Source organism: Kogia breviceps, chromosome 4 (assembly GCF_026419965.1).
Source record: "Kogia breviceps isolate mKogBre1 chromosome 4, mKogBre1 haplotype 1, whole genome shotgun sequence".
Lineage (NCBI taxonomy): Eukaryota > Metazoa > Chordata > Mammalia > Artiodactyla > Physeteridae > Kogia > Kogia breviceps.
In genome coordinates, this window is record NC_081313.1 from 109,558,811 (window position 1) to 109,577,992 (window position 19,182).

At 52.8% G+C, this 19,182-nt stretch overlaps 1 protein-coding gene and 1 long non-coding RNA gene across 2 annotated transcripts in view; one reads left to right on the forward strand and one right to left on the reverse strand.

Annotated features, from left to right (window-relative positions):
* Positions 1–2,219: 2,219 nt before the first annotated feature.
* Positions 2,220–19,182, reverse strand: part of LOC136794045 (uncharacterized) — a 48,362-nt gene continuing 31,399 nt past the window's right edge. The window contains exons 2-3 of the long non-coding RNA XR_010840224.1: positions 9,479–9,719; positions 2,220–2,322 (exon numbers count right to left, since the gene is read on the reverse strand). This is a non-coding gene — a long non-coding RNA (uncharacterized lncRNA). The remainder of the gene's footprint in view (positions 2,323–9,478; positions 9,720–19,182) is intronic.
* CSF2 (colony stimulating factor 2) lies at positions 10,224–12,276 on the forward strand. Its single transcript, XM_059061839.2, has 4 exons — positions 10,224–10,382; positions 10,479–10,520; positions 11,257–11,382; positions 12,169–12,276. The coding sequence occupies exons 1-4, from the start codon at positions 10,224–10,226 to the stop codon at positions 12,274–12,276; spliced, it is 435 nt and encodes a 144-aa protein (XP_058917822.1).

Here is a 19,182-nt window from a genome sequence, read left to right on the forward strand (position 1 = left end):
CTTTCCTCTGTCACCATGCTAAGGAGTAATGTCATCCTCTCTGACTCCTCACAAGTCCCACAAGAGCTTTGGGTGCTGAACACCTATGTGTCAGGCCCTCTACTGGACACTGGGAATATGGCAGTGGCTAGACAGATGGAAGGTATCCAGGAAGCTTGCTTTAGATTGAATGGCCTGGGAAGGTCTTTCTGAGGAGGGGACCTATAGGTTGAAACCTGAATGACAAGAAAGTGCCAGCCATGCAGCAATCAGGGAGGAAAGAACTCTGGAAAGAGGGAACAACAGCCAGTGCCTGGAGACTGGAATGTGCTGAGAGCATTCATGCAACAGAAGGAAGAAACCACAATTCTCCCTCAGTTTCTCTCCCTTCCCTCCTCAGGCTTTATAAAAATTCAAAACCTACATTGGTGTGTATATATTTTTTCCTGAAAATAAAAACCCCATGAAATTGTCATAGTGTACACATTTTTTTCTTTTTTTCTTATTGTCTACATACCAGAGTTTTTAAAATGCTGTATTTTAACTGTTCACATTTTATTTTTAAAATATTACTTAGAATCACCTTGTGTTTAAAAATGAATATACTGGAGAAAAGAGACATTCTCATTTATTCTTGATGAAAGTGTCAATTTTTCAAACTCTTTGAAAGGTAAGCTGCTATTATCTACTTAAATGTGATAGGCATACCTTGTGATTATTTGTTATATACATATGTGTGTATATATGAGCACAAATAATTATGACTCTATTGATATATGTTTTATAATAATAATCTACATGTCCTTTAATAGATAATTTGTTAAACAACATAGTTATGAAGTGGATGCTATCTGGTTTCTGACTATAGGCACATTTACATTTGTCTAGCTACCTACCTCCTTCACTTTATATCTGTATATTTTGTTATAAAATTAACTACTTCATGGTTAAGAATGGGAAAAAAGAAGATGTAAAACAGTGTGAAACTATCTACCATTTGTGTTAATAAAAAAATTAAAAAAAAAAAAAAACCCCAAAACCCCAAACTGCAACCTGTGTTAGTGGCAGGACTGCAGGAGGTGGGGGTCAGTGTTCAGGTCAGACAACACAGACTTGGTGCAGAAAGATCAGAGGACATGGAGTGTGAAGTCAGCATAGGCAGGACATGGGTGGAGGTGACATGCTTGAGAAGGGGGTGGGCCTTTTCAGATTTCCTGGGGGCTCTTCATTGCCCTTCTTGTACAGCAGTCCAGCCTGCTTCAGGTTGAAGTGGGACGAACATGAGCCCAGCACACTCAGGTTCATCCTTGACCCCAAACCCCAGACCCTGCCTGGGTCTAACACAACCAGGCCTAAGCACAACCCTGGTCCTGGGGCCCAGAACCAACAGATGATCAGTTCTCAGTCAAGTTAGGGGATTTTCACATCATGTCCATCTGCCTTCAGGGAGAGGGCTAATGACTCCATGTCCCAACGGGAAGCCCTGGGGTGCTTGAGTCTCTCCTGCAGGTCTTTTCTCAGAGCCTGCCCAGACTGTCCTTAGTGCCAGGTCTATAGGTCCAGTTGCCACAAGGGGGAACCAAAGCCCCATCATAAATCCCACAATGTCCAAGTGAAGGCCAAAGTTCCCACCTTCCCAAATCCTAGGTGCTTCTTCAGCAGGAAGGTAGATAACCTCAACCAGTAATTTTATTTTAGAAATATTATGGAAAAGAATCTGAAGAAGAAAAAAAAAATATATATATATATATATAAAACTAAAACTGAATAACTTTGCTGTCACCTGAAACACCGTAAATGAACTATACTTTAATTTTTTTAAATTATAGTTTTTTTACTGCAAGGGCAATATGAGAGAGCATAGATGCGCTTTACTGATAAACTTTGAAATACAGAAAAAATAAAGCAAAGAGAAATTGCCAGGAAGGCAAACGCCTGAGGAGAGAACTCAGAGAGGCATTGCCAACCTCCTTCCATGGTGCGAATCCTCTTGCTCCAGGAAGGGGTTCTGCTCCTCCCACCCTGGTCTTGAATCTGCATTTGACTGAGTTCAGCAAACACCCTGAGGACCCTCCACAGCTTACCCAGGCTGGGGCAGGGGATTGGGGAGACACTGAGTCAGGCCTCCGGGGGCCTCTTGGCCATGTCCAGTTGGCCCAGGATGGTGTGGTAGGGGTTATTACATACAGAGCGATGGATGGGTCGGTGTGGATCTCGTCAAAGGTGCTTCTCTCAGGAGGTAATGCACAGGGAGCTTGATAAAGGAATAGGAGTTCATCAGGCAGCCAGCGGTGCAGAGAAGGATGTCAGGCAGATGGCACCAGGGAGTAAGGGTGTGGAGGTCTAAGAGCATAGGGTGAGTTGGGGGTCAGAGGAGAGTTTAGGCAGTTTATAGGGCCACAGTGTGGGTGCTGGGTGACCAGGTAGAGATAAGTCCCCCAGAGTTCCCTTGGTCAAGGAGCCCCAGGAACCTCTGGGTCTCAGCCTGGTCCCTCACTATTCCTCCCTCTCTTTTCCTAGCCTAGCCCCCAGCCTGGCCTGGAAACTGTGGAGACAGCAAGACTAGACAACCACGCCTGAGGAGTCAGGGGTGTATGGAGGGGGAGAGATAGGGTGGGGCCACATCACTGTTTTTAATGCCAACAGGAAAGAGCCAGGGCAGAGGGAGAGAAGCTGGAGGAAAGAGGGGCCAGCCAAGCAGAGCAGGATCCCTGGTGCCACAGTGGGAGGGAGAGGCAGAAGTTGTATGGGCCAGAGTGGAGGGTTGAGTGAGTTCTCACCATGGGCTGGGGCCTCAATTTTCTCCTTGAAAAACCTCAGTTCAGGCTGATGGAGGGGAAGATGGATCAGGCAAAGGGACTCAGAATCCCCTCAATGACCAGATGAAGTCTATGACTGCCTTCACTTTACATATGAAAAAAAAATGAGGCACAGAGAATATGACTCCAGAGCCTCTGCATCCTCAAGCCACAGTGTTTTGGCCAACGCCCACTGAAGCAGAGGAGCCCTTTAAGTCTGGTTTAGGGCCCACCTGGGGTCTCCTCCTTGACTGAACCCAGGCCTCCAGAGGTACCTACCGGCTCCAAGACCTCCTGGTCTCAGCTCCAGGGGTGCACAGCACAGCCGTGGTGCCTCAGCTCCATCCTCCATTCATTGAACCACCACGTTTATCGCCAAAATCCTCTACATGCACATTTGTCCCTTCTCCTACCTAGCACCCCCCACATACGCACACACACTGGGCTTAGATCCAGGCTCGTTCCCATCCCCACGCCTCATGGAGTTTCTGGGAGAGAGACCACTGGCTCACAGCCACTCTCTGACTTAACTGGTTGTCAAGGCTTCCTCTCTCCTACCCAGCTCCTCAGAGATCCCAGACTCAACTTTCGCCTCCAGCCTTGGCCCATGCTGTGGCCCTCCAGGAGCCCTCCCTACTCCCCAGAGTCCACAGAATCCTAGCCTGAGGCCTTCTCGCCTCCTCCTCAGACAGGCGCCCTTGACCATGCCACCCCTGGGACTTCCTTCAGCAGACAATGGGCGAGTGTCTCCACTCACCCTGCTCTGGAGGGCACCACATGGGCCATGCCAGAGGTGAAGTGGTGCAGCCAGGGACAGCAGACTGTGACAGTGAAGATGTGTACCTCTGAGGGGAGCTGTGCCAGGAAAGGAGTGTGGCTGTGCCCCTACCTGGGCCCAGGGGGAAAGCACGGGGTTGTAAGAGCACCTGGTACTGGGGCACTGGTGGCAGAGTGCTGGCAGTGAGGGTCCACATCCGGGGGTGATGGTGCTAAGGTGCTCCATCTCCTTCTGCTGTATCTGTCCTGACCCCTATGGGGCAAAGGACCAGGGCTCCCTTGAGCTTGGTAATAAAACAATGGATCCCTCAGAGGGGCTCTGAGCCTTGAATGCGGGTGGGGGAAACACTTTGGCCAAGCCCACCCCACATCAGTGAGCATCCAATAAATGTGACTCTGTTCTCCCCAGGCTGAGGGCCGGACTCAATGGCTGCTTTTTCCTACAAGGCAAGGCCCTGGGCCCTTGGCAGGGCCACCTCCTCCTACCCAGGACAGGGGGCAGGACTAGGGAGGAAAGTGCTCTGTAGCTGTGTTGTCAGTTGGCTCTTTCCAGGAAAATCCATTTGACTGAGTCATTTCCAGTCTGCTGACCTTGAACACCCAGGCTGCCTGTCAGGGTTTGCCTCCTGGGGCTGGGTGTGGGGCAGTGTTGGGGTACTAGGGAAAGGTCTGCACAGGAAACCTAAATCCACCCTTACCAGAAGCCTCTACCAGCTAAGCCTGTGGCCAGGGAGGCAGAGAGCTCGTGTGACCTCTCTGAGATGGAAGGTGACTTTCCTCCTGGAAATGAGTTGTCACAGCTTAGACAATTAGTCAACAAACTTTTCCTATCTGCACTAAGCCCTGTGCTGGGGAGGAGAAGGATGGGACCCTCCCACTGGGCCTCCATCTGGCCCTGAAGGCTTTCAGTCTTGTAGGGGAACAGTGGACCCTCCCATTGTATGGTCCAGGCTGGGATGGGGGGAATTCAGAGCTGAGGAATCTCAAGGAACCACTTGTCCCAGCTTGGTGGTCTCAGGGGCCAGAGACTTTTCCTGGGAGATGCTGCCTCCCAGTGCTTGCTGAAAGGGCAAGTAGAGTCAGGTGGTCAAGTCAGGCTGTCAGAGGGAGGAGGAGGATAGGACAAGGGGAGAGTGTTTGGGGCACAGACAGGCAGAGAGTTTTAGGAACAGGTATGGTGAAGAGGAGGCAGGTTACAAAGTGTGCTGTGGAGTGTAAGCGAGAAGAGTTAGAACTACTGTCCATGTGTCCAAGGTGAGGACCCAGAGGATGAAAAAGCAGGTCTGCAGGGTCTAAGGGCCAACAGGAGGGTTCGACGGTTCAGAGGTTACGTGTGTAGGAGACAGACTGGCAGCAGTCCCCATTCACGTGATGGCTAAGGTCAGAGTGTTATTCGGGAAGAAGAGCTGAAGGCCAGGACAGCAGTGTTCAGGGGCCAGAGGCATGATAGCTGGGCGAGAGACTGGCCAGTGGCCAGTGGTTGTGGGAGAGTAGGAAAGGAGGAGCAGGAGCCACAAGGAGGGGTCCACACCAGCAGAGTGGTCTATGGGCATTGAAGTTGGCACGCGAAGGATAGGAGTCCATGGGTTTGGCAGTGAGGTTTGTGGGGAGCCACACATCTTTCTTCTGGAAAGATGACATCAGGGCTGAGGCCATGACATGGGCAGGCATTCCTAGACTGCATGGCATGGAAAGTGACAGCGATAACATCAAGCCGGTGAGCTAAGGCAAGGGTGGGGGTGGGGACCCAGATGGGCACTGTGACTCCTTTCTGGCACGTTTCCCACAGGGTCAGGAGAAAACCCTCTGGAAGGGGTTTCCTATGGGTGTCCCTCCCACAGACTCTGGGGGAAATGAGGGGCTTGTGGCTTCCCTGGAATCTTTGTCACAAGGTAGGTTATGAAGGGGAAGGAAATGGGCCTCAGAGTTTCTCATATCCCATGGTACCTCTGCACAGGCATCTCAGTTGATCTCACCCTCCCTGGGCCTGACACCCCTTGTCTTCCCTGGGGACCTGAGGACCAGGAGACCAGTGGCCCACCCAGTCCACACTATCATTGATGACAGAGATGGAATTTGAACCCATATCTGGTCCTGCTCCCCTGATGTCATCTATCTCAGGGCTTAGAAAGCCAGGAAATGCTGGTCACCTGGGTAGACCAGCAGAGGGATGTCCCGCTCAGGGCAGCTGTAAAGGGAGACTCCCCCAGCTGTGGGCAGGGAAGCTAGAGTGTCCTGTTACTGTCCCCGGGAAGTCCTGGGAGCCAAAGGCACAATTTCCCCAGCAGATCCTGGCATCCAGGCATCTCTATGTCTCAGGCTTGGACTCTCCACTGCTGATCCCTGGGTAGCCCAAGAAAGTTCCTTCTCCCTGATCCTCAACTCCCTCATCTGTACAATGGGTTTAATTATCACTTCCTCACAGAGGAAATTGTTGCTTGTCCCAGGAAACTTTGTGGGGGAATCCTCCCAGGGAGGAGGTAGTGCTTCAACCTTTCTTCTCCTCTCCCCACCACTTTGGGAGGTTTCTAAATCTCAAACTGGGCAGAGGACTCAGCCTTACTGGAATTTTCAGGGATAGCTACACTTTGCCCAGCTGCAGCCCTAGATAGCATCTTTCTGGACAGATGTGGTGAGGTGGAGAGCCCAACCACCACCCAGATTCAGGGCTCATGGGGTCCTGCATCACCCTCAGGAGAACCCAGTGAATGGCTCGTCCTTCCTGAGAGGGGTTTCTGGTCACCTCAGGCCATACCATGCACACAAAGCTACATCTTTGACCTTTGTGGTTGTTGCTCCAGTTGGAGCCTTCCTGCATCTCCTCTAAGTCTCCAGAGATGCACCTCAAAAAGGCCAGGCTGGGGCTTCCCTGGTGGCACAGTGGTTGAGAGTCTCCCTGCCAATTCAGGGGACATGGGTTCGAGTCCTGGTCTGGGAAGATCCCACATGCCACGGAGCAACTGGGCCCGTGAGCCACAACTACTGAGTCTGCGCGTCTGGAGCCTGTGCTCCGCAATGAGAGAGGCTGCGATAGTGAGAGTCCCGCACACCACGATGAAGAGTGGACCCCGCTCGTCACAACTAGAGAAAGCCCGTGCCCAGAAATGAAGACCCAAAACAACCAAAAATTTAAAAATAAATTTTTTTTAAAAAAAGGCCAGGCTGTCCAGGAGATCAATTCTTGTCCTGCTCTCTGGGTATCCCCAGACCCTTGGCACTGGTGAATTGTGATTGGTGTGGGAGGACGTGAGGGTGGTTAACCCCCAACCATGTGTGTGTGTACTCTACATCCATATAGCCCAGCTTCCAGGGAGCTGGAGGTGTGGCCGACCTCACAGCCCCCTGCACTCAGAGCTCACTTCTGGTGCTCATGTTGGGTAGGGGGTAGGGAGGACAAGGCCCAGACTCATGGGCACAGTGTTAAGGGTACCAACCAAGATGTGCACAGAGAATGAACAGCCAGGAGGGGGCAGTCATGAAGTGAGAGTGAAGCAAGTTAAGAGAAGGCCCTGAGGGGGCTCACTGGGTGTGTGGGTTGGGGGCAGGAGGTAAATGAGGAACCTCTGACATCGGGGTTCTGGTTCAGGCAGCTGGGTGGACAGCAAGGCCATTTGCTGTGATGGGGGAGACCCAAGGTATCAGAGAGGTTTGGGGAGCCAGTCCAGACTGGACTGGATGTGGCAAGTATTTAAGAAGGGGCTGCTGCCTTTATCTGCCTCCTTGGGATTAAAAAAAAACCACTGTAGGCTTCATTAAAAATCAAAAGGAAGAGAAATCATTACCAGAAGCCTTTACTACTTCCAAAGTCCTGAGGATGACCCTCACTGCCCTCTATGCTTGGGGCTGGAGTCCAGGCAAAGGTGCTGGCTGGGAGCCTGGGGACCCTTGCCCAGCTCCTTCACCAGTCCCTCTGGAGCTGATGGGCCAGTCAAGGTTGCAGATGCAAGCTTTCTATTCTGGGCAAGATGGTTGGTTCTGGAACGACCTTCCTTCAGGACTTTTCTGAAGTGTCAGGGCTCCCTCGGACTCTCCCTGCAGCCCAGTTTGGGCAGATGTGTCTCTTGTTTCCAGTTCTGTTCTTCAGGTCCCAGAGGGCCCTGGCCTTGAGCCCTGAGCTCCCTGCTATGTACCTCTGCCTCTGGAGAGAGCTCCCTACTTCCTTCCAGCACCTCCCCCAAAGGCCCCCCAGCCCCTCACAAGGGTGACAGTCCCCCTCCCAGGACTCAGACTGAGGGCCCAGCAGGAGTAGTGATAAAGGGGTCAGTGAACTGTGGGGAAGGGGAGGGAGGTGGCCCACAAAGTCTCTGGGATGACAGGAGGGGTCCTTGGGGATCTCTCCTCTCAGCCTTGGGGCCATCAACTCCTAACTCCCTCTCCCTAAACACACACTCATCCTGCTCCCTCACGCCACATCTTAGCGAGGGTGTGCCAAGTCCCCTGTGCAGTGCTGGGGGCACAGCAGCTGCCTTTGTGTTGGATGCAGGGCTGGAGCCTGCCTTCAAGCTTTGCCACTTCTCACTGCATGACTGTGGATTATTACTTCCACCTCTGGGTCCCAGTTAGTTTATCTCCAAGAGGAGGTGAAGGCCCGCTTTGCAGGGAACAACTCCCTAACAAGGGAGTTCTGGGCTGCATAAGGGGATATTTTCTGTTTTGGCTAACTGGGTACCTCCCTCTTCCCACCTCTGTCTCCCTGTTGGAAAGAAAGGATGAGAGGGGAGTGACGGCCAATGTCTGGGCCAGTCTCCATATAGCCTGTAGCCCCCATCCTCCGCCACACAGCCTCCAGGGCACTGTCTGACACAGACCTCCACTCTGTGTGGCATCTTCACCCAGCGTCCTTGACCCTCTGTTCCCCCCTGAGTGCTTCCTGGTAGGGGGCTGAGGTTTCATGGAAAAGGTAGAGGAAGGGCCAGGGCCTTGACATGCCACACTCTCACCCCCAGCCTGGCCACCTAGGAATGTCCCATCAGGCTCAGAAGGGTAGGGCTGGCCTCGCGGTGTGCCCCAGATCCTGGCAGGGACTCCAGTGGGGTCTGGAGGACTGAGGCCTGGCTTCCCTGTACAAGGGCAACAACCCTCCTGCTATGCAGTGAAACTTGCCAGGCCTGCAGGCTCGGGCCACAGTACTCAGACCATGAGTTCTACCTGCTTCCCAGGGCTGTCCACTTGAGCTCAGCAGCATGTCCTCGCTTATGTCTGACCCCATCAGTCTAGGTTAAATCGCCCTCTGGGGCCCAGAAGCTTCCAGTGTGGGGAGCTTCTCCTATATCAGAAGGGCACCTGCAGAGGCATGGGGGCTCACACAGATGCACCTCATGTAAAACATCCTCCCCTCCTGACACATCTCTAAGTACAGACATCAACCACCCTGGCACACAGACACTCAGAAACGTAAGGGTGTGGACCCATACCCCTTTGACCACAAAACTCATGGCATGGGGAAGTAAACACCAACTCGTGCTGTGCTTTCCAAAGTCCATTGTGAAAATCAAACACTTGTCAGCCCCTCAAGAGCCTGTGACTTTTCCAGAAGCAGTTCCTGTTCCAGAGGGAGGCCTCTGGAGCTGGAGGTGGACTGGGGCAGGGGCCACATAGGAAGTTAGGCCCAGAAGACCATGGCTGAAAAGCCATTGTCCCCTGTACCTCCTGTGGATGCAGCCATGACCCTGTTGGTGCCTAATGCCTGCCAGAGGCTGTAGCTAGCAGCACAGTGCCCACCTCAGAGGGGACAGTCTGCCCCGCAGAGGGAAGCGAGGTTCACATAACTCAAGGGAAGAGTCACTCAGCAAGGTGGAGTTGGAGGCAGGATTTGAACTCAGAACCCTGACCCACCCCTACTGAGAGCCCCAACTCACCTCTGCAGCTTGGGAGCTGAATATGGCTGTGTAAACCAGGATTGTTGCTGTTAGATGAGATCTTACCATGGAGGAATGTTCTGGAATCTTGCTGGCTGGACTTGCACATGGTTGTCATTCCCTCAGCTCACAGGGGCTGTAGGGCAGAGGTTCCTGGCTGGGAACAGCTTGCCGACTGCTCTGGGTCCTTGGTGGGAGATCAGGTGAGCTGTCACAGGACTATGTCATTTGGCCTAGGTGGACAGCAGGGCAGGCCTGTGACAGTCCTCCTCACACTCATATCTCACTGTGGCCACAGCTACAGGCTCTAGGAAGAGAAGGGGAGGCTGGAGTTGGAATGGGCCCCAGTGTGGCACAGCCAGCCCAAAGGCCTCTTGGGATAACAGGCAGGATGGGAAGCCGGGGAGTGGGGTGGGGGTAGAAGCTCGATTCAATGTCTCCCAGGCCCCGCCCCCCAGCCACTTCAGGTCAGGAAGTCCAAGCTGTGCCCAGAGGCCCCTCAGAAGGAGGGGGAAGACTTGGCAGGTCAGACTGCCCAAGAGGGCTGGAGAACGCTCAAGAAGGTGGGCAGGTGGGCTGCCAATTCTTGGAAAGACTCATTAATGAAAACCCCCAAGGCTGACCACCTTGGGGAAAGGCTCACCTTTCCATGTGTAGCTGATAAGGGCCAGGAGATTCCACAGTTCAGGTGGTTCCCCCGCCTCCCTGGTGTTTTGTGGTCACCATTAATCATTTCCTCTAACTGTGTATATAAGAGCTCTTTTGCCAGTGAGCCCAGTGCTCAGAGAGAAAGGCTAAAGTCCTAAGGAGGATGTGGCTGCAGAACCTGCTTCTCCTGAGCACTGTGGTCTGCAGCACCTCCGCACCCACCCACCCACCCAGCCCTGCCACCCGGCCCTGGCAGCATGTGGATGCCATCAAGGAGGCCCTGAGCATTCTGAACCAGAGTAAAGACACTGACGCTGTGATGGTGAGTGAGGGAGCACAGGCCATGCCTGGGTCACCTTGCTGGCCTGGACCTGCCATGCCTGTCAGCTTGATAACACAACATTTTCCTTTTCTACAGAGTGAAACAACAGAAGTCATCGCTGAAATGTTTGACTCCCAGGTAAGATACCTCTCTGACACAACTTCTCAAAGGTCTCGGCCCTGGGGAGTGACTCCATTTTAGATGGACCGTCACAGGGTTGTCCACTTTCTCTCCAGTCAGCTGGCTGCCAGAAGGAGGGTTGCTCAGGAGGCCACTGGCTTTGCCCCTGTGGTAGTCACGTGAGCTCCTTTATTAGCTGACCAGCCATGGACAGACCTAGCATTCAAGGGGCTAGGGGTCACCAGGGGACAGGTGGGTAAGTGGAGGTTATGTCATGAGACAGGGGATGTGGGCTTGGGGCACTCACTGTGGCCTAAGACCAAGCCCTGTGGACACGGTGCTGGCTACTGACAGGCACAGAAGGGTTTCAGGAACAAGCTTTGCTCACATAGCAGGTCTTGGCAAGGGCGCCCTCCTCCTTCCCCCCTGAATGCTGGGAGGACAGTGACCTCTTTTTTCTGGGGACTGGGACCCTCTTGAGATGCCAGGCCAAGGGAATGTGGCTGTGCTGGCTGGGAATGGCCTGAGCTGAGTGGTGAGGACGAGCCAGACTCATGCCTGCCGTGGACAGGGGGACAGGGCAGTGTGTATAACCAGGTCCAGCCTGAGATTAGTCAGGAATAATCCTGTGCCCATCCCAGGCCCTGCTCTTGGGAGATAGGGATGAGAATAGGAAGGAGTGATGGGGAGGATGTCCTGTGCCTACCAGTGCACACTTGGCCACTGCTCACCAAAGAATGGACATTTCCCCCAGGAGTCGACATGCCTGCAGACTCGCCTGAAGCTGTACAAGCAGGGCCTGCGGGGCAGCCTCACTAGTCTCGAGGGCCCCTTGACCATGATGGCCAGCCACTACAAGCAGCACTGCCCCCCCACTCAGGTGAGTGCCCACGTCAGGTCCCCAAGCAGGAAGGTCTCATTCTAGGAGGGTGGAGGAATGGTTTGGGAGAGACCTTTGGCTGTGGGTATTCATGACTCCAAAGGGTTTCTGAGTCAACAGATTTGTAATGACTAGCCCCTCCTGAGAGGGAGCAACTCTAGGAGTTAAAGCCCTGGACTCGAGAGCCTATGGCACTCCCTAGCGGGAGCTGCTACTATCTTGATTATTACCATTAATGAGGTCAGAGGTGAGGCAAATACAAGGAAACTCAAGACCTGCCTAAGGCCCAGAGGAAGTTCTGGGGCCCAAGTGCCACCTTCTAAAAGGACTTTCCCCTGGCCCCTCCTGGGATGCCTGGATTGCATGGGAGCAAGGAGGAAAGCTTACCTGAAATGGAAAAAGGCCCCAAACATTCCTTTCCTGTGGGAAAAAAGTGAGGCCTGTGGCCTTGTCTCCTGCCCCTTCTGGGCTCCTAGAGACTTCCTGGGCCCAACTGCTGTGCCCTGGCCTGGGACCAAAGAGGCAGTGGCCTAGCTGCCCAGCAGACCAGCCTCCGGCTTGCACTTTATCAGGCCCCTGGCCCCGGCTGCCATTGACGGAGCTGTGCACCTTTTGGGTGACACATGAGTGGCAGCATGTCACCTGACCCAGGTCAGCTGGTGGGCCCCAGACAGGCCTCCTGGCCTCTGAGTTCTAAGAGGCAGCACAGAAACATGCTGATGCTTCCCCCACATTACCCACTCATGCCTGAACTCAAGTTTTATTTTTTTTCTTTTCTTTCTTAAGGAAACTTCCTGTGAAACCCAGATTATCACCTTTAAAAGTTTCAAAGAGAACCTGAAGGGTTTTCTTTTTACCATCCCCTTTGACTGCTGGGAGGCAGTCCAGAAGTGAAGCAGGCCAGACCAGCCAGAAGCCAGCCTGGGAGCTTACCTCACAGATCACTGCCTTCCCATCCACAAAGAGCCAAACAAAACTCAGAATCTTCACCCTTGGAGGGACCACAGGGTGGGCCAGGGCTGTAGGGAGCACAGACTTGCTCTGGGCCATGTTGACCCTGATACGGGTGTGGTAGGGGAAACAGGAGATGTTTTACACTGGCAGGGATCAGTAATATTTATTTATATATTTATGTATTTTAATATTTATTTATTTATTTATTTAATTTCATACCCCATATTTATTCAAGATGTTTTACCATAATAATAAATTATTAAAAATATGTTCTTATTTGTGTAGTTTTTCAGTTTGTTTTCCACCATGAGCGAATGCTCAAGGTGCTCTCCTTTACCCAGGTCAGGGAGGGGAGGAAGCTGGGAGTTGGGACAGGGAACAGGGACCTGCAGCAAATCAGGCACAATTGGACAGGCAGTGCTGTCAGAGCACAGAGGAGGTGACAGCCCTCCTGGGTGTAACATTCTGCACATCTGGACATGCTTCCGTGGATGCTCAAAGGTTCCCACCCCAGAGAGAGGTTTCCAGGTTCACTTGGAAAGTCCAAGTAACCCAGACAGTGGGAATCTTGCTCCAGAAAAGGGCCATCATCCTCCCTGGGCAGGCAGGGGGTTCCTGGGCTTGGCTGGTCACTGGCAGAATGGGCAAAACACCTGTGCCCTTCAGAGGCCTGGACCCTGTGGCCATGCCCTGTCGCTCCCACTCAGGGCTTCAGCCACTCCCAAGGTGAACCAGCAGATAGACTAGCTGTTCAGGAAAAAGAAACCAAACCACAGGGGTCAGAGCTCAGTATATTTACCAAACTTTCCCCAAGATGAGTGATCTTAATCTTTGAGAGTCAGAATGTAAGTTCATAATTTGTTGGTACATGGCTCTAGTGTGGCATGTTTTGGAGCTAGTTTTTGTTTTTACATGAAGTTTTGCATGTAATTAGGCATTTTCCCCACAAATCCACGGCCTTCAGGCTGAGAAAATAGTAGCCCTCCTTACTCTCCTTGCTTTGCCAATGGGGTTGGAGGACTTGTTCCTGAACCTCTTCTCCTGTGTCCCTCCTGGGGTCTGTGAGGAAGAGGGTGTGTCCCTAAGTGTCAAGTGGGCAGCAGAGCCAGCCTTTACCTTGATGGGTGGGCCCAGGGAAGCTCGTTTGGTGCAGTTCTAGTTCATGCCTGGCTCTTTCTCCATCCCACTTGCTCCCTCTGCTCTGGCTATCTCATCTTCAGACAGTGCCAGTCCTGGCCAAAGACCTGCCCCCCACACAGGTGGAAAGGTCATGACTTCAGATGTGATCATGAATAAAAATTCTTAGACAAACCCTGAATTTCAGCAAAGACAAGAATCCACTAAGTATGCTGTAGTCATAGAAAATGCATGAAAAACACATCTTGCCCAGAGATAAGGCAGGTCCTCTCTGTCTTCCATATAAACCAGTGATAACTGATAAGAGATTTAGCATTTCCTTAGACTCTTGTATATAGGTACCTCTCCCCACAGAAATGCTATCAAGCCCAGGGCTCGGATCAGCTTGGAGCCACCCTCAACTCATACCATGTACCTGTACATGCTCCCGGGGCTTGGAAAGCCATTCCACCCCAATGAAGATAGCCAGCGTGTCTCCCCAGGACAATCACACAGCAGTCTGTGCTGAGATTCAGAAAGAACTCATGGCTGACAACATAACATTCAACGTTAAGTCTGGGTCTTCGCATCAAACATCACTTTGCTCTCAGTGGCTCTTTGGGTTTCTGACCAACTTTTCCCACTTCTAGGGTTCCTTCAAAAGGCCCCAGAACACCACTGAAGTAAGGAGCAGTCACCCCATGGTCATTTCTGAGCACATTTGAAAGGGATCACCCAAGGCAGAGACAAGAACAAAAGTTGTTGGGTCAAGAAATCTGGGGAGAAAGCTAGGAGTTTGAAGATCAAGTCTCCGGCTCAGCCAGCGAATGAACCAGCGGCCAGGTTTTGCTGGGCTCTCTGCTCAGTATCCCAGAGCAGCCCTGTGCCTGGAGGGAGACCAGATACCCACTTCAAAGCTCACAGGGCCCGTGGGTCTCCTGTGGGAGAATCAGGGTAGGGCCTGAATTTGAGTCCAGGGCGCCATCTGGCCAGGGTAACCAGGGATGGATGAGGTTGAGGGTCAGCCGATGGTTTGCTGGGCACCACCACCAACTCAATGCCCCCAACCCTGAGGAGCTCTGCTATGGGAAGTTTATAGAGAGGGCTTCATCTCCACCCTGAATGAAACCTCTAAGAAATATAACAATGATTACCACATAGAAAAGGGCATGCAGGAACTTACCAAAATCTGCCCAAAGCTGAAAGTAAGTAGCTGTTCTTAGGGGAACCTGAGACATCTTTTCTTTTGCCACCACAGCCAGAGGCCCAGTGGGGCAAAGGGCTTCTTATGGCCCCCACCTGTTACATGTGAGGCTTCAGGTACTACTTTCTGATCCAAAAGAAGTTCACTCACTGACAGGGGCTGAAGCTTAGGGGAGTGGGGATTCAGGTGTCATTCTAGAGGTTTCTGTCATGCTCTCTACCAAGCCCCTATGCACAGGGGTCAGTGTGCAACAGGTCAGAGCAGGGCTGGTTGTGGACTCAGCCTAGGGAAAGGGAAGGGCTAACCCCAGTTGGGTGACCAGTCTAAACTGGCTCCGGTTTGCTCTGCCCTTGGGGCCCCTTCTGGGCTAAGGAGCTGGGAGCGCACAATGTGGGGATGGGCAGTGGCTTAGGGGGACATGTTGTAGGGAAACAACTGAGGTGCCCTTCTTTCTTTACCCACCTTGCTCTTTGTCTGCTGTATCCTCCCGCCCTGCGTGTCCTCATGTCCCTGTCCTGGGAAGCCACGAGACCTCCCCACACCCTGCTGGGTCTCTCCCCAGAGCTATGGATGGTCCTCAGACCTGGGGCTCCACTATCACCAGATGTTCCCCAGTGCCCTCCCTAAGACAGATGGGGAGGGCCTGCCCGAGTTACCTCCTAGGGGATGAGGGGGGGTCTTACAGGGCCCTTATGGCTGGGAGAACAGAATTGGCTTTTATATTTTTCTGCTAAGAAGATAAATATGTATTTCTTATTTAGTCAACAGAACCACACAAGAACTGTAATACTGAGACAAGTAATTTCTCAGAGTTCAAAGAAGCCTTACAGAGCTTGTCATATCTATAGAGGGATGGTAATTTGTAAAAGGACCAAGGGCATCCTCTGAGACCTCATCCTCTCACGTCCTGGTGCCCTAGAGTTTCAGGAAATGGGACTGGAGGAGCCTCAGGAATAATTTACAGCCAGGGTGGGGTAAGAATTTGCTGGCCCTGGGTCAGCAGATGAGGCTGAGGGTGGGTAATGATGGGGGTGTGCTTGAGGAAATATTTCTGTAACTGATACATCAGCACTTGCTGCTTTAATAAAGCTGGGGTGTGGAAATGCTGGTGAGTAATAAGAGTCATGATAGTGTCCACTCTCTCTAGGGCCTTGATACACTGGAAGGGGCAGGGGGCTGGGGTTGATGGCCCCATACCAGGGCTCCTGACCTAGAGGGCCAGGGGTCTCTCAGGAAGGGACGCTCAAGAAGGCATGTGGGAACCCCAACTCATCTGCCCCTCCACTGTACTTCCAGTGCCAGTGGACACACAGTAGGGGCCCCATCGATGCCAATGCCAGCTTGTTATTGCTCCCCTTCTCCCTGTGTCCTTCAAAACTCAAATCAGATCCTTTCCCAGACACCCCTCCCCAGCCTCACTCAGCACCCATCCATGCCTGGTCCAAAGGTCCAAGGCCCTCCCTCCTTCGGTCTCTACTACAGCTCCTGGGGAGCTCGAAGTCTAGTTCATCCCCACCGCCACCCCCCGAGGACTCACTGTGGCCACAGAAGGGTCAGCCCTAGTAAATGGCTCAGGAGAATGGGGGATTTCAGGCTACTCACAGAGGACTTGGCACAGTGGGGGACATGGACCAGGTTGGGGGGCCTATGGGGGCCAGGGACATTTCCAAACCCCCAGCTTCATCTAAACCGGCAAAGAACTCTGACTTCAAAGCCCCTCCCCGGCCCACTAAGCCCCTCACAACAGCCTCCAGTGTCTCGCTGGCATAACAGCTCCTCCCCGACTACTAACACCCTCACACCCCAAAAGCATGGGGCCCTGCCTGTGGGAAATCCTCCAGTCACTCGGGTCCTGAAGGGCTGCCAAACTGGGCTACCAAGCTCTGATCCCCCACCCTCAATTCGAACCCTGACCCTAATCATTTGCACACAGTTTATTAGAGGTGACTGGGATTACCCCATGATCTAAACAGCTTCCTACAATCCAAACTTTCAGACCAAACCAGGAAAGATAAAGATATATTGTTCTGGACTGTAATTAGGCATCAAGCTGTAACCACAACTAGGCCCAGCCCAGCCTTGTACAGAGTCTGCACATCTACCCATTGACAGATCTTGCTCAGCTATAAAGCTTCAGATTGTGCCTGTAGCCAGCACACAGATCCACCACAGCCCTGCCCATCCTCATCCCTTGCCCCAGGATTTTCACGCCTCTCCCTGCTCATCTCCACCGTGAGGACCACTACAGGCTGGAGGTCAGCAAGTGTGACTGAGGGAAGTTGCCCAATTATCTCAGAACGTGGAGGATGGACCTGTGATTCAGGTTCAGTTGGTACGGGCCAGGGGCCAAGGCTGGTTTCAGCCCAGAGAAAGCCCATGGTCCAATCCCCAGAGGCCTGAGCTCCTGTCCCTTGAGCAAACCATACAAGTGCTCAGAGTTCCCAAGGCCACTACTCTCTGACCGGCAGTAGGGTCTGCGGGGTGCTTGGCAGCATGAAATTGCTGAGACATGCTGGCAGAAAGAACTGCCAGGTGGGAGGGCCATGTGGGTACTGCTCTGGACCCACCATCATGTGGTCCCCTAGACAGGCCTGAGCCCACAGTTCCCTAGGAGCCTACTGGCACTTCTGTCTCAGGAGATAAGGACAGGCTGGCACATTGGAAGGCCAGAGCTCTGGGCTGGACACGTATGCACAAGAGGTGTAGCCCTGACCATCCTGGGTACCCCCTTTCCCTAGGAGGCCAGGAAACAGGTCCAAATTATATTCTTCCATGGGAGATAACTATGTGCAGGCCTGCGGCAGGCCCACTTTAACCCTAAGGAAACACTCTTAGCTGTGCCAGGCCCACCTCTAGGCCAGAGGGACGAACAGGGCTGGGTGGTCTGAGGAGATAGGCACATCCATCCATAAATCAAGACTTCCCAGGACACTTGAACAGTCTCCTCCCTTCACAGGGGCCTCCCCAGGGACCACCCCAACCCGCTATCACTTTCTGCCTCCTGGGTGCCCCATCCCCCTTCAGAAATCAGTGGTACTGAGGCTGGAACCAGGAATCGAAGACATGCACTAAAGCAGCAGTGCAGCCCTCTCTCATATGCTAGACCTTGAGAAATGGAATAGCCCCATTGGCAGTCACATGGCAGTCTCTTTCAAGGGCCATAGTGTGTCCACATCCTTTGACTCAGCATTCACATTCAGGGAGATCACACCAAAGACAGAAGGAGGGAAGCTTCACCAACAGAAATAACCCATCTGCCAATCCATGAAATACAATGACGGACATGAAGCTAACATGACATGTCAAGGCAGCTGTGAAAAGTCCAGAATGGCACTGATGCCAGGATGACCCCCTGTGGGTCAAGAGCTGGAAGGGAATTTAGATGATGATTTAGGTGGTTGGATGGCAGGTGACTTTTCTCCTTGGTTTTCTGCTCTGTGATGGCTGTTAGCGTGGCCATGGCTGGATCTGAGGAGAGAGGCTGAGTGCCAAGGTCAGTGGGCATCATGTGGTCTTCTTGCTTATAGAAAATTTGCATCCTCAGTGTCCCCAGCTAAATGGGGTCCTCAGTGATGGCTTGCATTGCATCGACTGATTTCCTCAAATTGGTTGTTCAGCCAAGATGCTGGTGATTAGCGTGCAATTGGGACTGCATCTCTCAAAGCCCAGAGCACTGATACCTTCTTTCTGAGATAGCATGGATAGCAAAAGAGGCCTGTCTGCTCTTCCTTGGCAGGCAGGGCAGCTCTCAGTTTGGGCCTGGAGGTTGCAAGGTGCTGTCCAGGCAACCCTGATTATCCTCACAACTGTCTTGTGTGTGGAGTCTCTGACTGGGGCTATACATCTGGCCTGCCAACCAGCCCCAAGTGAGCAGGACTGGCCCTGGAAATCAGGGCCTGAGCCCTTACACCTCTCGCTTCCTGGTTGCCTGCACATGTATGTGCTTGGGAATTCGAGGTCCATATAATTGGAAGTGAAAGGCAGGGGCTGCATGGACCAGTCGCATACTGTGCCAACCTGGGCTTCCGAGAAAGCTGCTATTTGTGTTGAATGCACAAGGCTGGTTGTTGTAGATCCAGAAGCTCCTCCTCTGGACCCTCCCACCTTGTTACATGGGCTTCACAAATAAGAAATCTGGCATGTATGTCTCTTCGGTGTCAGTTTTCTTATCTGTGAAATGGGTTTGTGGCAGGGGCAGAGAGGCCCCAGCCCCAGATCGGCCTGACACAAGGAGGCCCAGACAGATGCAGGGCCCTGCCGCCCGAGGCCTAGGTCAGAGCTCTGCTGAGAGCACCCTGATACTGGCCCTATTCCTCTGAGGAGAGGGGAGGCCAGAATGCTCATGGCATCGAGGTCTGCAGAGCAGGGCCAGCCCCCAAGATGGGAGCTGGGGATGAACAAGGGCCATCTCACCTACTGTCAGTGCGGCCAGCTCTCTGCCCTAATGGCCAGAGAGGCCCAGGACTTCCTCAGGACAGTAAGGTGAGCCAGACAGAATCCTCAGAACTGGTTCCACAGAAGCCTCC

Coding starts and splice junctions, on each gene's coding strand:
- CSF2 (XM_059061839.2), top strand. CDS start 10,224: ATGTGGCTGCAGAACCTGCTTCTCCTGAGCACTGTGGTCTGCAGCACC. Junction 10,383..10,478: donor AAGACACTGACGCTGTGATG/GTGAGTGAGGGA, acceptor CCTTTTCTACAG/AGTGAAACAACAGAAGTCAT. Junction 10,521..11,256: donor CTGAAATGTTTGACTCCCAG/GTAAGATACCTC, acceptor CATTTCCCCCAG/GAGTCGACATGCCTGCAGAC.